At 41.4% G+C, this 16,616-nt stretch overlaps 1 protein-coding gene across 2 annotated transcripts in view; it reads right to left on the minus strand.

The window, feature by feature from the left end:
* LOC137666465 (probable cation-transporting ATPase 13A4) overlaps positions 1-16,616 on the minus strand; it is a 43,640-nt gene that overhangs the window by 13,857 nt on the left and 13,167 nt on the right. The window contains exons 4-19 of one of the 2 annotated variants that reach the window (XM_068406487.1): positions 16,289-16,359; positions 16,116-16,196; positions 15,204-15,273; positions 14,255-14,389; positions 13,760-13,832; positions 12,983-13,114; positions 11,152-11,322; positions 10,564-10,721; positions 7,918-8,106; positions 7,539-7,600; positions 6,659-6,809; positions 5,266-5,352; positions 4,413-4,566; positions 3,698-3,809; positions 1,724-1,848; positions 557-720 (exon numbers count right to left, since the gene is read on the minus strand). In XM_068406487.1, coding sequence (XP_068262588.1) covers positions 557-720; positions 1,724-1,848; positions 3,698-3,809; positions 4,413-4,566; positions 5,266-5,352; positions 6,659-6,809; positions 7,539-7,600; positions 7,918-8,106; positions 10,564-10,721; positions 11,152-11,322; positions 12,983-13,114; positions 13,760-13,832; positions 14,255-14,389; positions 15,204-15,273; positions 16,116-16,196; positions 16,289-16,359 — 1,935 coding nt within the window. Of the gene's footprint in view, positions 1-556; positions 721-1,723; positions 1,849-3,697; positions 3,810-4,412; positions 4,567-5,265; positions 5,353-6,610; positions 6,810-7,538; positions 7,601-7,917; positions 8,107-10,563; positions 10,722-11,151; positions 11,323-12,982; positions 13,115-13,759; positions 13,833-14,254; positions 14,390-15,203; positions 15,274-16,115; positions 16,197-16,288; positions 16,360-16,616 lie in introns of both variants that reach the window. The other variant, XM_068406486.1, reaches the window with a different exon arrangement.

A 16,616-nucleotide genomic window follows, 5' to 3' on the forward strand; every position in this document is an offset into this window, starting at 1 on the left:
AGTAACTGGTGTTTGTCTCAGTTTCTTTGTGGAGATGCTTGAAGAAATATAATTTCGTAGCATAGCTAGCCTATGTTTCACTGTGTATATGCTATTTCTCAACAGTTAATCTGTGGTTTAATTCTGCAGGTATGGGTAAGTGCAAACTCCATACCTGCTTGAACAGGGCTGGTTCATTCAGTGCAGTTCCACAGATTTTAAGTCCTCATCTATACTATCAAATTCACCTTGCAGGGAAAGAAAACGTGCTTTAAACTGGCATCAGCTAAGCATGAGGGCTAGAGACAAATCTTTCCTGGTTTCTACAAAGCTGTTCTCAAACCCAGCTAGGCAGTTAGCAAAAACAGGTTCACAAGATAATATGCTAGGAAGGAAGCCCTAGGGGAGTACATTTTTATAAAGATCCCTTCTTTTAAAAAACTTTCTTAGCACATAACATTGAGATGCAGATGATTGTGAATGACTGGTCTTTGTTCTACTGGCATAATCCACTGCTTATTTAAAGCATTACAGCTTAGTTTTCCTCCTGCACAACACCTGCTTCTTATATGCTTACCAGGCTTCCGTAATCTTCAGTTTTGTTTTCTTCTAGTGGTTTCCAGGTTATAGATGCTGAAAAAGATCCAGGTATTTTGTTTGTTTCCACAAGAATCACTCTGTTTGTTGGAGAAATCATCCCAGCGTTTTTGGCAACAGTTACAGCTGTCTGAATGTTGTCACCTACAAAAATCAAGGGGAGTGTTATCTAAAAATTTCTGCAATGAGGAATTGTTTATGGAGGAAACATTAGCCTTTTCCTGAATTCTGAGTTTTCAAATATATCCACAAGAATCAGTAAGATTTCAGTGTCTGTGCCTAAGAAAGTTTTTGATGAAGATCAAAACTTTGCAGATGAGGTGTGTCTCAATTAAATGTATTTTCATCTGGAATTGAAGTATTTTCATTTTCATCTGGAAATGAAATATTTTCATCTTCATCTTGATGAAATCCAGATAGGGAATGTGCTCCTAGATTATGTTTTTTAGACAAAAACCAATAAGGGATTCACTGCTAAGCTGCTGCTAGTATCACTGATTCTCATCAATTGGCCTTAGATGACTTTGATGTAGGATGTGTGCTGAAAGGGGTGAAGCCCAAGAAGATGAGATCTGTGTGACTCCTGGAAAAATGTTTTTGGACCATGGAAAAACAGGGTGTTATCCTATCCAAACCAAAACCAGCCCTTCAAGAAAAAAAATGGGATAAATAGGGACTGGTAGGCATGAATTACTAGATGTCATAAGGTTCAGTGATTTGTCCTGGCATCCATGCTCCATCTCTGCTCATTTATGACAACAGGATTTCATGAGGCCCTAATAAAGAAGGGATCTTGCATGACATGTCTCTATGCATGTCATCTGATAACCTTACCAGGGAGAACAAATGGACTCCCTGGAGAGCATCAAAGGAACAGAAAGGCTCTCATCTGTGGTGAAAGTGGGACAGATTAAGAGTTAGGTATCTGACACAGCCTAGTGAAGTTGTCAAGGACACAAGCCTGCATGGTTCAGCTCATGTCATTATTACAATACAAATGCTTCTTGGACTATAATTGTCCGAAAGATACAAATGTCTGTGCATTCCTACCAGTGGTGGTGACAAAGCAGCAAACTGTTCACTCAAACATCATTGAACTCCCTGTCTGGGCCAGTGGCCACATAAATAATCCACCCTTTTTAGATACCTGTGACCATAACACTCCTGATGCGGGCAGCACTGAGCTCTTCCAGGACAGGCTTTGTCTCGCTCTTTAATCGATTCTCCATTATCAGCAGACCCAGGAATGTCAGATCAGATTCTGCCTCCTCCCTAAGAGTAAGGGACAGACAGATTTAATTTTTTTTTTTGCCTTTGGCCTGTTTTTGCATTAAATTTGCTGATAGCCAGTTATAACTGTTAACCATCCCACCTAACACAAAAGAATTAAAATAACTTGTTAGTTTTCAGCAGTCCCAGGCTGTCTGTCTTTTGTGGTGCTATTTCAACACCAGCAGGGCTTGCTTCCCACTGGCAGCAAATAGTGCTGGTTGTGTGTGGAGGATCTTCACTTGATTTTTCATCCTTCTACTCTCTTCTTCCCATGTTCTGAAGAATCAGTTCAGTACATAGCCAGCTTCCAGCTCATGTTTGCTTAATTACAAAATCAAAAAAGAGCCAATTTCAACCTACCTGCTCCACATACCAACACGAATCTTTATGGATATGTTGGGAGCGTTTTCCATTCATGCATCATCCTTAGCCAGCATGAAAAGGCACCCTGAATTTCCTGCAGGATTCCCAAACTGTGGTGGTCTGATTTGGAAAGTTCATGCACACTAGTCCTTCTCATTTGAGGACTGTACAACAAAGAAACACACCTTAGTAAACGTGTCTGCTACTCTGACAGTAGGACCTGAGCTAACAGCATGTGGGAACTCCAATTCTGTTCTCGCCTACTCTTTTTTTTACAGCTGTGCTATTGCTTCTTTTATAGTTGAACACATGCAGTTGAGGACAGAAATTGGTAAACAATCCCATCCCCGAGTCATAAACTAGAGGTCTTTCAGGGAGACAGGTTGACTCTGAAGAGTCTGAAAAAAAGAAAAGCTTTCAAACACTTATTTTAGCCACGGTAGTAAGGAGGAGGTAATGCCAAACACTTGCATGGCAGTCAGAGTAGCTGAGTCAGGCAGTGCCTGAATAGTCACTGCTTTCACAGCTGATATTGTGTTTGACCTCCAGTTTTCTTTTTCCTCCTGGCAGTATATACATCACGCATGCTATAACTGCACACACAACTGCAAAATCTTGGCCATATCACACACATTCGCTCATTGGGTTGGATAGGTCTGTTATGACACCTGTCACAAGAATTAAACAAACCACTTGCACTTTGCCTCAGTGTCATCGGTCCTTTCAGCAAAGCAAAAAGCCGTGTAAAAGAGCAAGTGAGCCCCATCTGGATTAGGACCTGCACCTAGTAAACAGAGACAACAGCAGATGCTAAGTAACTGCAGATGTTTCAGAAGTGATGCTTCTGGACTATCACAGGCAAAAGCTAGAGGGATGTGGGTAAAAGTACATGGATTCCTGGGTAGGTGTTCTTGTGTGAGGCTTGTGGAAAACCAATACCATGAGCATAGCAGAAGAGTTTGCTGGCTTCTCTAGAAACTAGAGAGCTAAAGCTAGAAAGCTAAAGGATTGGATGAAAACAGCAGCAGAAGATAGTCTGCTGGCTTTGACTGGGCTAGAGAACAGGTGGTGTAATGGGGGTCATCTGCTGTTTTTGCTTAATCAAGGAGCCAGGATAACAAAAAAAAAAGAGTTCTTCAGCTGAAAGCCTGGATAAATCTGCAAGGAGATTGGTAGAAATGATGGACTGAGGAAGGGGTGTACTAGACTTGAGAGTGTACTAGAGTTATAGTTCTTACGTTGATCCAAAGTTAAGAAATGTGTAAGGATTCTGGGCATGTGCTGTAAGCACGGGGTAGTGAAGTGCTCTCTACCCATTCTCAGACAGACCTATATCCAGATTTAAATCAGATTCCCTCTGGCCTAAATCTAACAAAACTCTGTACTACAGCTCTGCTCTTGGCAGGGGTGTTGTGGTAATGGTACTATGTGAGGCACCACGAGCCCATGGCTGAATGTGGCTGATAAGAAGCAGTCTATGGCTTACCTTGTTAGATCAGTAGATTGCTTCCCTGCCTGTAGAGATTTACATGCCAGTCCGATGACCCTAAAGCCCTGCACTGTGTAGAGCAGAAGCTTGCTTTCAAAGTTCGATGGGACTGTGCAAAAGAGGAAAAGACAGTTCATCAGGGCATTTGACTGCTTTCTAATAAAAGGAAGCCTTGGAGCAAGGAAAGTTTCTGTCCCAGAAGGCAGGTACACCTAGAGTCTACCAACAGGCAAAGGACATCAAAGCAAGCTGCTGAACTGAACTTTGCTCAATAAGAAAATCATTGCTTCTCCTCTGTCACTTTGCACTTAGGACCCTAAACTATTCTGCAAGGTTTACCTTCCTCCAGTGTGTCATGAAGGAGCTGTGCTCTTCTAGCTCCCCGCCCAAGGCTTGGAGAAAAAAGAAACTTTTTTTGGTGTATCCTGGACCAGTAGACCACTTTTTCAAATATCTGCTCTGGCAGAGACTGTATACCTTGCACAAGAGTTGTTATTTGCTTTTATCTCTTAGCAGTCCTTCTTTGCTGAGAAGGGCTGTATGAGAGCTTAGCCTTCAACTTGGAGCACAACAGAGAGATTCTAACTTTTCAGGCTGAAGTAGAAAGTCTTAGATCCAGAAATCTCATTTGGACCTTCCACTTCATTGCACCATCAAAAGTCACTTATACATACATACATGTTTCTAGGAAGCATTTATAAGTCTTAGTTACCTGTTTCTGCTCTACATAACATGGCTACCATTTCTGGAGCCCCTTTTGTGAAGACCTGTTGCTCCCCACCAATTTCCTGAGCAATGACAGACATTCTCTGCAAGGCTGAAGAAAACGGAAACTGATGTAAAATGGTAATTCCTTCCACTGGGGCCTAGGAGAAAAGGAAGTGGATTAAATACTGCAGCAAGGATCTTAAACTCAGGCCAAAGGATTTTAGGTCTGTCCTTTGGGCCATGGTAAGAAGCTAACCATGTATGATTTGGCTGATTTGTCACAGTGGGACAGAAAGGACTGGTATACAAAGAGGAGGTGAAATTTGTACAGAAATATTTAACTTAAGCAGTAGGAAAAGTTCAGACAGTTTTAGCAGGCTATTAGATGTAATTTACTGAAAGGAATTCACTAGTCCTGTTTCTTTAACAAGACTCTGCTAGGTTTTACACTGGTCTCACAAAGGGAAAATGGATGTCTGAAAGTGCCCCCCTTGGTGTATGTCACCAGTAACGGTCTGACATCAGCTACCAGACTCCACTGCAGTCCCAAGTACTTTTAGAGATCATCACCACTCATCTGAGTTTGGATTGAGTCTTGAGCCACCAGGACAGGCAAATTCCTGAGCTGGACAATCTGTCATCCAGCATCTCCCTGCTTCTGGTGTGAGCAGGAAGCTACCCCAGGCATCTCTTTTTAATCAGAGAGAGCAAGGCAATCTCTCTGCAGGCAGTACAAGAAAAACAAAGTGTGGAAGAGCTGTCTTAGACTAGGACAACCAAGGGTTTCTCTACTGAAAGGTAACTCTTACACAGACAGTTTAACTTGATCATGAATGCGAATCTTGCAAATAGCTTACACTGCTGGCTTTAGGCCCAGGTCTAACAACCATGGCACGTGTAGATCCTTGACCTTCAATCTGGTGTCCACTGGAATCATCTATCACCTGTGTATTGAAAGACAAAAATCTTTCAGATCACACCACCAGCAGAGCTCAAATGAACCTCAAGGAATCATTTAGAGCTTTTCCTTCCCTTAAAACAAAGTATCTTATTCATTTCTGAGGGGGGGTTGTCTGATCTCGCACTAAAAAGCTCCATTAGTGGAAAACCCACTGCCTCCCTCGGCAATCAAATCCAGAGCTTCACCAGCTTCACTAAGATACTGCTGTACTCTTGCATAGCAAGTAGATCATGTCCTCTCACTGACAATAAATCCTTCATTCATTACAACCCACTTAAATATGCAAAAATCTTTAGACATAACATAGACCCAATGGGAAAATAATAAATAAGAGTTTGTACTAATGTTGAAAGCATCATCCTCTGCTCTTGAAGTACTCCACAAGTTACCTGGGTTTTTTAATCACCACAACATGTCTGTGAGGAACAAAAATATTTTATGGTGTCAAAGGGCACATGATTATTTGTGTTTCACAGGAATTATTAAACAGGATTATTCCTGTTTAATTTATAACTTTGATGTATGTCTGCCTAAGGTAGAGATGGCAAGGTGATGTCCCTGGGAAAAAACACCCTCTAACTCCTGTCGTTACTGGATAGTTTATTCTTTGAAACTTGGCTGGTTTATGTATTTTGCAGATACAAAACAGACAGGTGTTGAGTGTGGATGTTGTCACCCATGTAACTAGCTAATCCTGCCCTGAACCTCTTTCATCAGCAATGGCTGCAGCTATCCCTTCCAGCCTCTTAGTTTTCATAAATGGTCATTCTCCACACACCCCCCCGCCACACACCTATTTGTAGGTAATGGTACAGACTGAAAGCAGTGCTTTCATAGCAGCATGGGATTTCAAACCTGAAGATGGTAGAAATATCCCCACATTGACAGAGCTCTAACAAAGGTCAAAATCTTTTATCTAGTCCAAAGCTTGCAGAAGTCCGTTACTGCTCTGTAAAAGCAGTCTTAATCTGCATATAAATCACATCTGGGACTTCCTCTTATCTGGCAGCAGCCAGAGTCAGAGTTGATACCCCAGTGGGGTTTGCATGATATCCACCACTTCCAGTCAAATGAGCTAAGTACTCAAAGTACTCCTAGGTGAAAGCTCTAGGCAGAAACAAGGAACATTTCCCCAAAAGCCTGAGCATGTGGTATCTCTTCTGGCTTTTAGCTGTTTTCTTTCCATGTGGGAAGTGGCTATTTGCATGGGAGGGCTTGGGACACTAGTCCTTTGGGAGAACACCAAAACTGTCCACCATTATTTGCATAACAATAAAGCACAGCTTTACCCAGTTAGTGGCCTCAAACATTTTCACATCCAGTGGGTCTCCTTGGATCTTGCCCTCCCAAACAATTAGTGAATGACAAACTGCCATTGCTCTGAACACTGGGCCCCAAGGCAGGCTGTGGTCTGCAGGGAAGCTGTGAATGTCCTGGAAGCTAATGCAAAAAAGAACATAAAAATTATCATCAGAGAACACCAAACAACACATGACTAACAGAAAAAAAAAATTCTAAGTCAGTGGGTTGTTAAAGTCCTGTCCTGTGGTCAGACCGCAAGCATGTTTCTGGGGACTTGTCCTCCCCCGTGAGCTATTTCTCACGCACCTGTTAAAGGCTGGGATACACATGCTCACGACATGTGTACTCTGCCTAGTTAAGGAGTCCATTGGGATGGACAGAGGAACAGATTATTATAAAATATCTTCCTTGCAGCTTGTGTAATGACTCTTGAGCTGTGAGGCCGATATAAGTTTGAGCATTTTTGTGCATATACATTTCTGGAAATGTAAATGGGCAAAAGCATGGGCACTGAAGGAACAGAGTGGCAATCTCATGGTTAACAGTGACTTCCTGTCATAAGGGTTGGGACACTGCTGCAGCTTTGAGATCTAACCTAGCATGTCTACTGCAGACTACCCTGCCTGGGCATGCTGTGCCAAATGCTGACAACAGTGGCTGCATCTTTTCACGTGGAGCAGGACCCCTCGAATGAGGCAACAAGCTCATTTTCCAGAGGCTATAGAAATGATATTGGAAATCTAAACATGGTGAAATTCAAACTGATGTTTGACATTAATTGTCTTTCAGATTTGTTCATGTCTAGGAGGAAAATCCAGTCACTATCCCACCAAATTGAAATGCCATTGGTGTGTCAAGCAGCCTTACCAGTTTCTTTCAGAGGGCAGCAAGCCCCAAAGATCCAGGCCATCTTCTGTTAAGGTGCCAGTCTAAGTTAAAATGTACATTTAAATTAACTTCCCACATGAGAGCTCCAAGAGGAATAAAAAGCAAGACTTATTTTAAGAAGTTACTGTCCAGAAAATGCCAGTACAGTGCAGAGCAAAAGTGCTATGAGCCAATTCCTAGATTCCAAGAAAAACAACAATTCACAACAGCGTCTGTTCAGACAACACAAACTTAAGTATGCAAGATTGGTCAGTGTGTTTCTAAAATATAACAGAAATGCTTGATCAAAGCCCATACTCTCCCACCCCTAGCATGGCTCCCATTACTAGTAAGAGAGTAGCCATCACATAGCAGTTACTTTGTCAAAGCAGATGAGATTCAGCTGTCCACACATGTTGATCCTCTGTGGGCTGATGCAGAAGATGCCCTTTTTCTTCAGCCTCCGCTGGGTATAAATGATCCCTGTTGTCAAAGCAGCTGGCAGAGCTGGTGGGACAGCAATAGTGATAACATCCAAAGCCTTCTTCACCACTTCTCCTGCCTCCTCCTGACATAAAACCAAAGGCAGTTATCAGCAAGAGGGTGGTAAGGAGTGCTGCTTGGATTGTCTGAGTGTAGCCCTCTTCATCCCTCCTCCCCTTCACTGCAGGTGCTTCAGGCTGTGCTGTTTTCTGCCCATGATCCATCACATATTCATCTCCCTAAGAAATCAATTGCTTTGATTTAACCAAAGGCTTTAAGGCTACACCACTGCTAAAGAGCAGCCTCCAGGCCTTCCTTCATACTCCATGCCAACAAACCTGCCAGGTAGAGCTCACAGTCTCCTCCAAAGCACATGAGTTCAAACATGCCAGATAGGTTATTGCACCCTCAGTCAAGCACATTTTCCCATGATACAGCACACAAGAATCTGCCATTTATATGGGCATTCATCCAACTGCCTACAGGCATAGCTCTGGACTCCATGTTAGGGTGACAGGTGATACATATGGGATGGTGTTGAAAAAGAGGGCAGAATGCATGAGCTAATGATTTCTTCTGACCTTACGTTCTAGGAGTTGTGAAAGGAAATTGCTTTTACCTGCAGGAAGAGACATGGAAGTAAAAGCTACATTTCTAAAAGCAATCTCTAATTTGGGAGCTTAGAGGTCGGTGTAAAACTGACTGACAGTATGCTGAATGTCAGCACTGTTATTCTTGGCAGTTGATATCACTGCTAAAGGACTGAATGCATTTCAAATTGGAGTCCCAGAACTGAGACACTGCAAACTAAAGCCAATTTGCAACTCAGAATCACAGGGTTCTATTATGACTGCTTCTGAGCTTGTGACTTTGACCATAAATCATGTTGCATTTATTATGCTGAATTTCCATCACGTTCTCATTCTCCCTTCATTGATATTGTTTCAGATCACTGAAGGCACCAGTTTGATAATATTTTGTATCTATTTTATGTTAGAATGAAGCCCCTACCACCTTTAGATGAACACACTCACAGAAGAGAAAGAATTTAGTATATCATGTGACTGAATCTTACACCAGTCTGACAAGACAGTTTCAGCTGCTGTGATAACATCAGCATGTATTTTACATATTACAAGGGGGAAGTTAAAAAAAAAAAAAGGAAAAACTGCAAAGCAGACACCAGGGTATGTTCTTAACACACTTTCTTTGATATCCAGAGGGGAATTAATCTTCTGAGCCAACTGACTGTAGATTATTCCAAAGGAGAAAAATGATTCTGCAATTCAGCTTTTGAATCAACCTTGCAAGTCAGGACTTGGACTTTCTTGAAAGTTTTTTAAGAAGTTCTAAAGCAATTAGGCTTTAAAAACTGCAGAACTACTGCTTACAGTGTAAGTCACAAGCTTAGAAGCTGAGTGATAACTAAGTGAAGGTTATCTCCCTTCCACCCTGTCCCTCCCACCAAATGGCTATACAAAGATATGAAAAAAAAAAAAGGCAGAAGAAAATGGGGAGTTCTTTGTAACATCAGTAAATTTCAGGGATCTGTGTTTACACCTGTACTGTTCAGGGCTCAGTAACACGGAAGAAAGGTGGTTGAAGGGGTGATCTCTAAATCGTGAATACTACAGGAAACATCAAATAGAAAGCAGCTATTTGCTACTTCTCTAAACTAAAAATCTGCAGTGCTTTCAGTGATTTAGTAGCTTTAAAAACATTTTTACACAGTACATAATGAAACTGTGGGAACCATTGCTACAGGTGCTGTTAAGTCCAGGGCATAAATGAATTCAGAAATATATTAAACCACATTCTGGAAGATTTTCAGTGGCTATTACAGCTAGATGATCTAGATATAAAAGACAGCTTACTGAACTGTTAAACCTTTCTCTTCAAGAAGTTAGAAGACTATACCAGGGAAGAATCGTTCTATACTTGCCCTTTCCTAAGGAGTTTCCATAAGCATTTGATACTAGTTACTCTCAGAGACAGTGGACAGGGAGAGATGAGTCTTTGATCTAAAATGAAGTTTTTGGAAAGCTGTCTTTTTTACAATGACACATCAGTCTGTGTCCCATTTAACCCATGACTCAGTTGTGATTTTTCTAGGAATGTACAAAAAGTGCCACAAAAACTCTGTAAGTTACTTGCATAGTGCGAAGCTCTTGGGACCTCCCATTTTCAGAGCTCTAGAGTATTATACTAACTACATGTATCAGCAAGCACAGGGCAGGCAATACACAAACAGAGGCAGTCAGCATACAGAAGACTGCTGTAAGACATGCAGTGCTTGCACAGGATTTGCTAAGACCTCAGAAGAAATGACTTGGGAAACAGCAGGTTTGGGCACCTTGGAATTACGTTATGAGAGCTTGCATACTGTCACAAATTCAATTACATTGTAAAATGGTCTCATATACTAAGGCAAAAAGGAGAGTGACAAGGACCATATTTTTATATATAAATGTATACGAAGCCACTTAAGTTTCAAGTGTCTTGAAATTGGGTGTGACCATTTCTCCTGCATTTAGTAACTCACCCCATTAAGTGCAAATACACACACTGTGTAGATCATTCCAATGGCTGCAAATGCTATGAGGCACATCAGGAACCGGAGGGCATCTCTGTACAGCTTGAAGTTCATGGGTTTAGGGTAGAGAATGGACTTCACAAGATCCCCTTTGGCTGTATTAAAACCTGGAAAGACAAACCAAAATCATTGCAAGCAGAAAACATTTCCAAAAGTTCTCTACAAAGAAAGAAAGGCTTTAAAATGACTCATAATTTCTGTAACATAAGAAAGATGGCCCAGATCTTTAATTTCAGTGTATATGACCTACTCTGCAGAATACAGAAAAAAAGTTATTTTGTCTTAAGGAGGAGGATTTTTTTCAATGTCTCAGAAGCAAAGCAAAATTCTTCTTTGTAATCATATGCTAGTGGTTTCTGAAAAGTTACGCCACGCAAACGGAAACAATGCATAATAGCTTAGCCCAGCCCAGGATATCGATCTGACTGTTGTGAATTTGGATTAATGCCTTTAACATAACGTGACTGTGCACATTAAGTCACACTGTTCCAGTAAGAAAAAGCATGAAAGGAAAAGCAAACTGAAGTGTTGACTGACCAGTCTGCAGCACCACAGCTTTCACTACTCCTCTGTCATCCGCCTTGGTCTGCATGACCTCTGTACCACAGAAGAGGACATGTTTTTTGTAATCCTCTGCACAGTGCATTCTCCAGGGCTTGAAGTTATCAGCTTGGGGCAAGTGGGTCTTTGTTACTGGAATACTTTCCCCTAAGGAAGATTAGCTCAGATGAGGAAAAATGCAGTACACCTTAAAATCAACCTGCTGACTTTCAAATAAGTACAGTATCTAGACATCTCGATGGTAAGTTAAAGGTACGCACTAGAGAAACCAGTTTAGAGAAATGTTACTTTTGTATTGTGACATCTTCAGAGTGAGTAAGAGTTTGAAGCCTAGCAAGCAGACAGACTCTGCCAGAGAAAAGCTCTCCTTTGCATCAGTGCAACAGCTTCATGTAAGTCCAAGAATGGAAAGCAGTCCAAGGACTCCAAACCCTGGCTGTAGATATACAGACTTGAAAAGAGACTTAGTGTTGCATAACTCCACTTGATGGCCACAAGTTGTCTGCCTAGTTTGAACCTCATGTTCAGGTTACTACACTATTCCCTTAGGCAGATTAAACATGACATTCCCTGTTTCCACTTACTAGTAAAAAGGAGAGCCTTTAGCTCAATGCTTGACAGCTGACAAATATCATATTTATGGCAGATCAGACACACTAAGGCAAAGCAGAAGTATTTTCTGACAGCTGAAGCTTTCTAAATGAAAGGGGTTTCTGGAATTTTTCACTGTAGGTTTCAGTTCAATTCAGACAAAGACCAAATATAAAGACAAGAAACAGAACTATGAACATCTCCTGCACCAAAAATCCTGCTTTGCAGTGAACTCTCCCACCTGGTGTGTCCTTCCCTTTGTTTAGCCCGCACCCAGAGCTAAACAATAAGGAGCTGTTCTATCACCCAATGTCCCTTTCCCCACCGAGAAAGGGAACTGAGAAAAGGAGGGAGACTCATGGGTTGAAATTTAAACAGATTTAGTAAGATAAGAAAACCAAAATCAATACTAACAGAAAAGACACAAAGTTATACTTAACCCACAGAGTGCTGACAAATCCCTCCAGGAGTAGTAACCATTGAGAATTGCAAGAAGAGAATAGCACGAAAAGAACCCCACACCTCCCCCTCACGCTTTCCCTTTTATAGTGGAGGTGATGTTAATGCTATAGAATACACCTGGGGGCCAGGCTGGGTCAGCTGCCCTGGCTTTCACTGCTGATGGCCTTGATCACCATCCCACAGCTGGCCACAAACTGAAACAAAATGTAACAGAAACTTGATTCTATACATTTTATCCCCACGAAACCAGGACAGTCCTCTACTACTATCACACGAACATGGGGCTGTGTCTGGAGGTCTAGACAGACACTCCAGTATGTTGGAGATGTTGCAGCAATCAGTGATGAGACATTCAGAGTGACTGAGAGAAATTCCTATAGCCTGAGCAGACTGTGGGCCTGTGTGGGACAGCTTTGCTCCATATCTACTGTTTCTTCTCCTGTCTTGCTCACTCCTCTTCACTGTCCACTCTTTCTTTTCTAATCAGAGGATCCCTTCTGAATTCTGTACCCCGGAAAGGAAGAAAAGGATGAAACTGCCCTTCCTAAAGCCCATCTTTTCTATTTAGATAAGCTGAGGTTAACTACAATTCAGTCTTTATTATAGCAAACACTCAAAAGTATCCCCTTCTACCCTAGCTATGGACTATATCATAATAAGGGTGATACATAACACTGTATGTCCTGTGTCACTGTCTGAAGCCACAGGGCTATCATGATGTTTTGATGGTAAACCTGGGAGGGATGAACTATACCTGTCAGCATGCTTTCATTTACAATGCACTGCCCGCTGATCAGGATGGCATCACAAGGCAAAAGGGTTTTGCCCTCTTTCAAAACCAGCATATCTCCAGGAACAAGATGGTGTGATTCCAGCTCATGGAAACCTGTAGGTGACACGTAATGCAAACTTTGTGCTTCATATATTTCTCTGTGGTAAGGGGAAAAACACAAGGAACTACCTGCTAAATAGATTGTTACAATTTACAATGACTGATAAACAAAGGACCACAAGTAGCACCTAAGAAGAATACAACCTCCAATTTTTAGAAAAGCCTAGGCATCAGTTCGAACTGTAGAATTCCTTCTTATCTCCCCAGGAGCCCAACCAATGGTTATTGTTCCAATGCACTAACCTAACGGAAGAAGCTTGGACCTACGTTTCTTAGCTTGAATCTGTCTTTTTGGATTGTGTTCTAAATACCATGGCAATGAACAGACTTTGCATGGAGCAACTAGGTGGGCTCACAGCCATTTAATGGCTGTGTAGTTGGCTTTGTCAGCATTGCTTTAAGAAAAATGACATAGTTTTCCTGGTAATTTTTTGCTCCACTCAAACAGTTACGAATATGATTGATGTGCCACCACATACTTCTAGGTCAAATTAACCCAATCTGCAGAAGCTAGTTAATAAAACTGAGAGACAGAAGGGGAAACTGCTCTAGAAGGAATTTGATACTAGACGTTCTTGGGTTTGATATAAATTGCTATAGAAATGAAACGCATTGAAGAAAAAAGTGTACAGGATTCACCTTCCTTATTTCTGCAGACGGTGACCATGATGTTGTTATGAGACTCAACCAGTCTGTGCAGTTTAATCGATTGCTATAAATTAAAGGAGAACACACAAAAGTGTTACATCTTACTTACATGATGCAATTCATCCACTAACAATTATTCCGTTTTGTTATTTGTGGTTATGAGAGCCCTCCTAAACTGGGGTCTGGCCCTGCCAGAAACTATACAATCACACAGAGAAAGAAATTCCCCACACTCATTATGGAGAAGGTGTAACAAAAGGTTACAAAGCAAAGCACTGGAATGGGGAAGGGAGGATGTGGGTAAGGAACCACACAGAGGTTATGATGACTAGAAGGCCAGGCCATTGAACCTGCTATTACACAATGTCACAAGATTAAACCTCTGAGTAACTCTCATAGCACTGTACATGTGCATGTTGTAACATTCTGGCCTTTCCCAGACATTAGAAATAAATCATCCTTGTGGTAAAAGGTTAGGTGTCTCACCTGTCTAAGGTCATATACAGTCAAAAAAATTGAGAGGAGAGACATGATTATGATGGCAGTGGCATACTCCATGTACTCTTCAGCAAACCACAGACACACACTAAACAGCTGGAACACGTAAAATGGATTTAAGACCTGTTTGGAGAGAGAGCAATACTCAAGAGCTGGCCACATTTCAATGGCTCCAGTATACCCACCCAGTCCATCCTGTTAGAAATGGGCTGGAATAAAAGCTATCGAGTTGTGTCTCCCAACCCCCTTTCTAATTTTGTTAGCAGTGGCTTCAATCTAATCAGATTGGGCCTTCTCCATCTGACAGAAGGGCCAAATAATCTGGACCAATAGGATGTTATTTGGGATGCGAATGGCTCAGCCCAAGTCTTGTTTTGCTTGCTTATTTACTAGAAATGTAACAAAAGTGAGAGAAGAGCAGGTTGTGCCATGAGGATGGAGCTCACATACCGTAGGCACATCTCCACAAACACTCTGTTTAGGCCACATATAGCCAGTTCCTGTCTGAAAAAGATACTGGTGCTTTACATGGTGCTGTGCCCAGAGTCATGAGCTCACTGGATCTCTCTGCAGCTGTAGGCATATACCAGCTACTGCTGTTCACTTAATCCCTGCTGATTAAGAGACAGCCTTTGCCTGGAAGGTTTGATTTCCAGTGCAGCTTGTAAATATACACTGACCCTTGTAACGCCAACAGAATGAGCTCCTGGGACACAGATACATACAAATACCAAGCAACCATACAGGAATGGGGATGGAGGATAGAGAACAATGGAGAATAAATGAATTTATGGTGATTTCATGGAACAGCTTTAAACAGGAGTGTGCTTGATGAGCGAGCACTGTGAAGCTAATTCAGACATAGAATCCATTATATTCTATACGCATACTCTGCCTCCCCAAGTAGGCTAGAATAAAAGCAACAGAAATGCTTAACCTCTTTGATGAGCAGTTTCCAGATAGGGATCACTGGAACATCAATACTGTTTGGCCCACATATAACTCTCCTGTATGGGATAAAGATATATCACTTAACAGACAAAATAGTGACAATGTAGCTCACTCAAGAAGCTGCAGCTTTCAATAGTCCTAAGAGCTTGTATCAATCCCAGTTTAAAGGCTGTGAGGATCCTTCTCCAAGAAAAAGATAAAAAATTAAATGCCCCTACAGTGCTTATGTCAGAAAAGATGACTGTACCAGCGAAATCTACTTAAACAGACAAGAGGCGTAGCACAGCCTTTTAGGCAAACATTTCCATCACGCAAAAATTCCTTTGAAGCACCGTAAACAAAGGAATTCTGCACCTAAAACTAAATTATCTAAAACCAAATAATTTTGCATAAAGGTAAGGGTGATTTGAATGTAAGATTCAACATGAACTAAGGTCAGGAGCTGGATTTTCAGTATTCAATCAACTGAGGATCATTTCTTTATTTAGCAGTTTCAGGAATACCTATTCTGTAAATTGACTAATGATACAGTAGTCTGTGAGAATAAATTCAATGACCAGAACTAATTGATTTAGAAGTTCAATACAATTACATGGAACCCCATGGAGACTTTCTCTTACTCCAAATAAGAACTGCTTAGAGTTAGTTACAGGACATAGTTATTTCCTGATTGAGAACAATAACAGTGATGAATACTGAGACATTTCATAAAACTTTGACAAGGAATACACAACATTCTCTAGCCCTTTTCATTCAATTTTTCACTCATGGCCATTTCATCTAAAATTATGTGCATATTAATGGATACACAAGAAAATCAAGGAAAGTGCACCAACAGCAGTGAATTTACATCTCTCTGACATCCTTGTGTTAAGTACTTATGTTTTAAAATGTGTACCTGACATTCTGTTCATAGCAGGTGAGACCAGAACCAAATTTGGCGTGTATAGCTGAGCAAGTGTGGTGGTCTTCTAGGGCTCTAAAATATAAAGGGAGTGTTTTCCTTAGGACATTATTCACAAAGAAGCTTGACTTCCTCAGAAACTTGTGTAACCAGGTCACTGAACTCACCCAACTTTCTGGAACTGTTTTGCATAGATATTCCAGACATAGCGGATTTTTTGTACTTGGATACTTCTCACCTGTAAAACAAAGCAGGGAAAATATATGCAACACAGCAAATAAAAATACTCCCAGGCCTGCTCACAGATCTCAGCTAGGCATCCTCACTGGGGTCAAGCACCAATAAAGCTAATTATATGAGGGGCAGGGAAGGAGAGAAGACAGGATTGCATATACTAACTCCCTAGTTATGTTATAGAGTGGACTCTCACCGCAGTGCAGGTTCCAGTAAGCTTTACAGATCTTTAGGTCAAGCAAGTACAAAGCAGCATTATTC

This window comes from Nyctibius grandis, chromosome 8 (assembly GCF_013368605.1).
Source record: "Nyctibius grandis isolate bNycGra1 chromosome 8, bNycGra1.pri, whole genome shotgun sequence".
Taxonomy (NCBI): domain Eukaryota; kingdom Metazoa; phylum Chordata; class Aves; order Nyctibiiformes; family Nyctibiidae; genus Nyctibius; species Nyctibius grandis.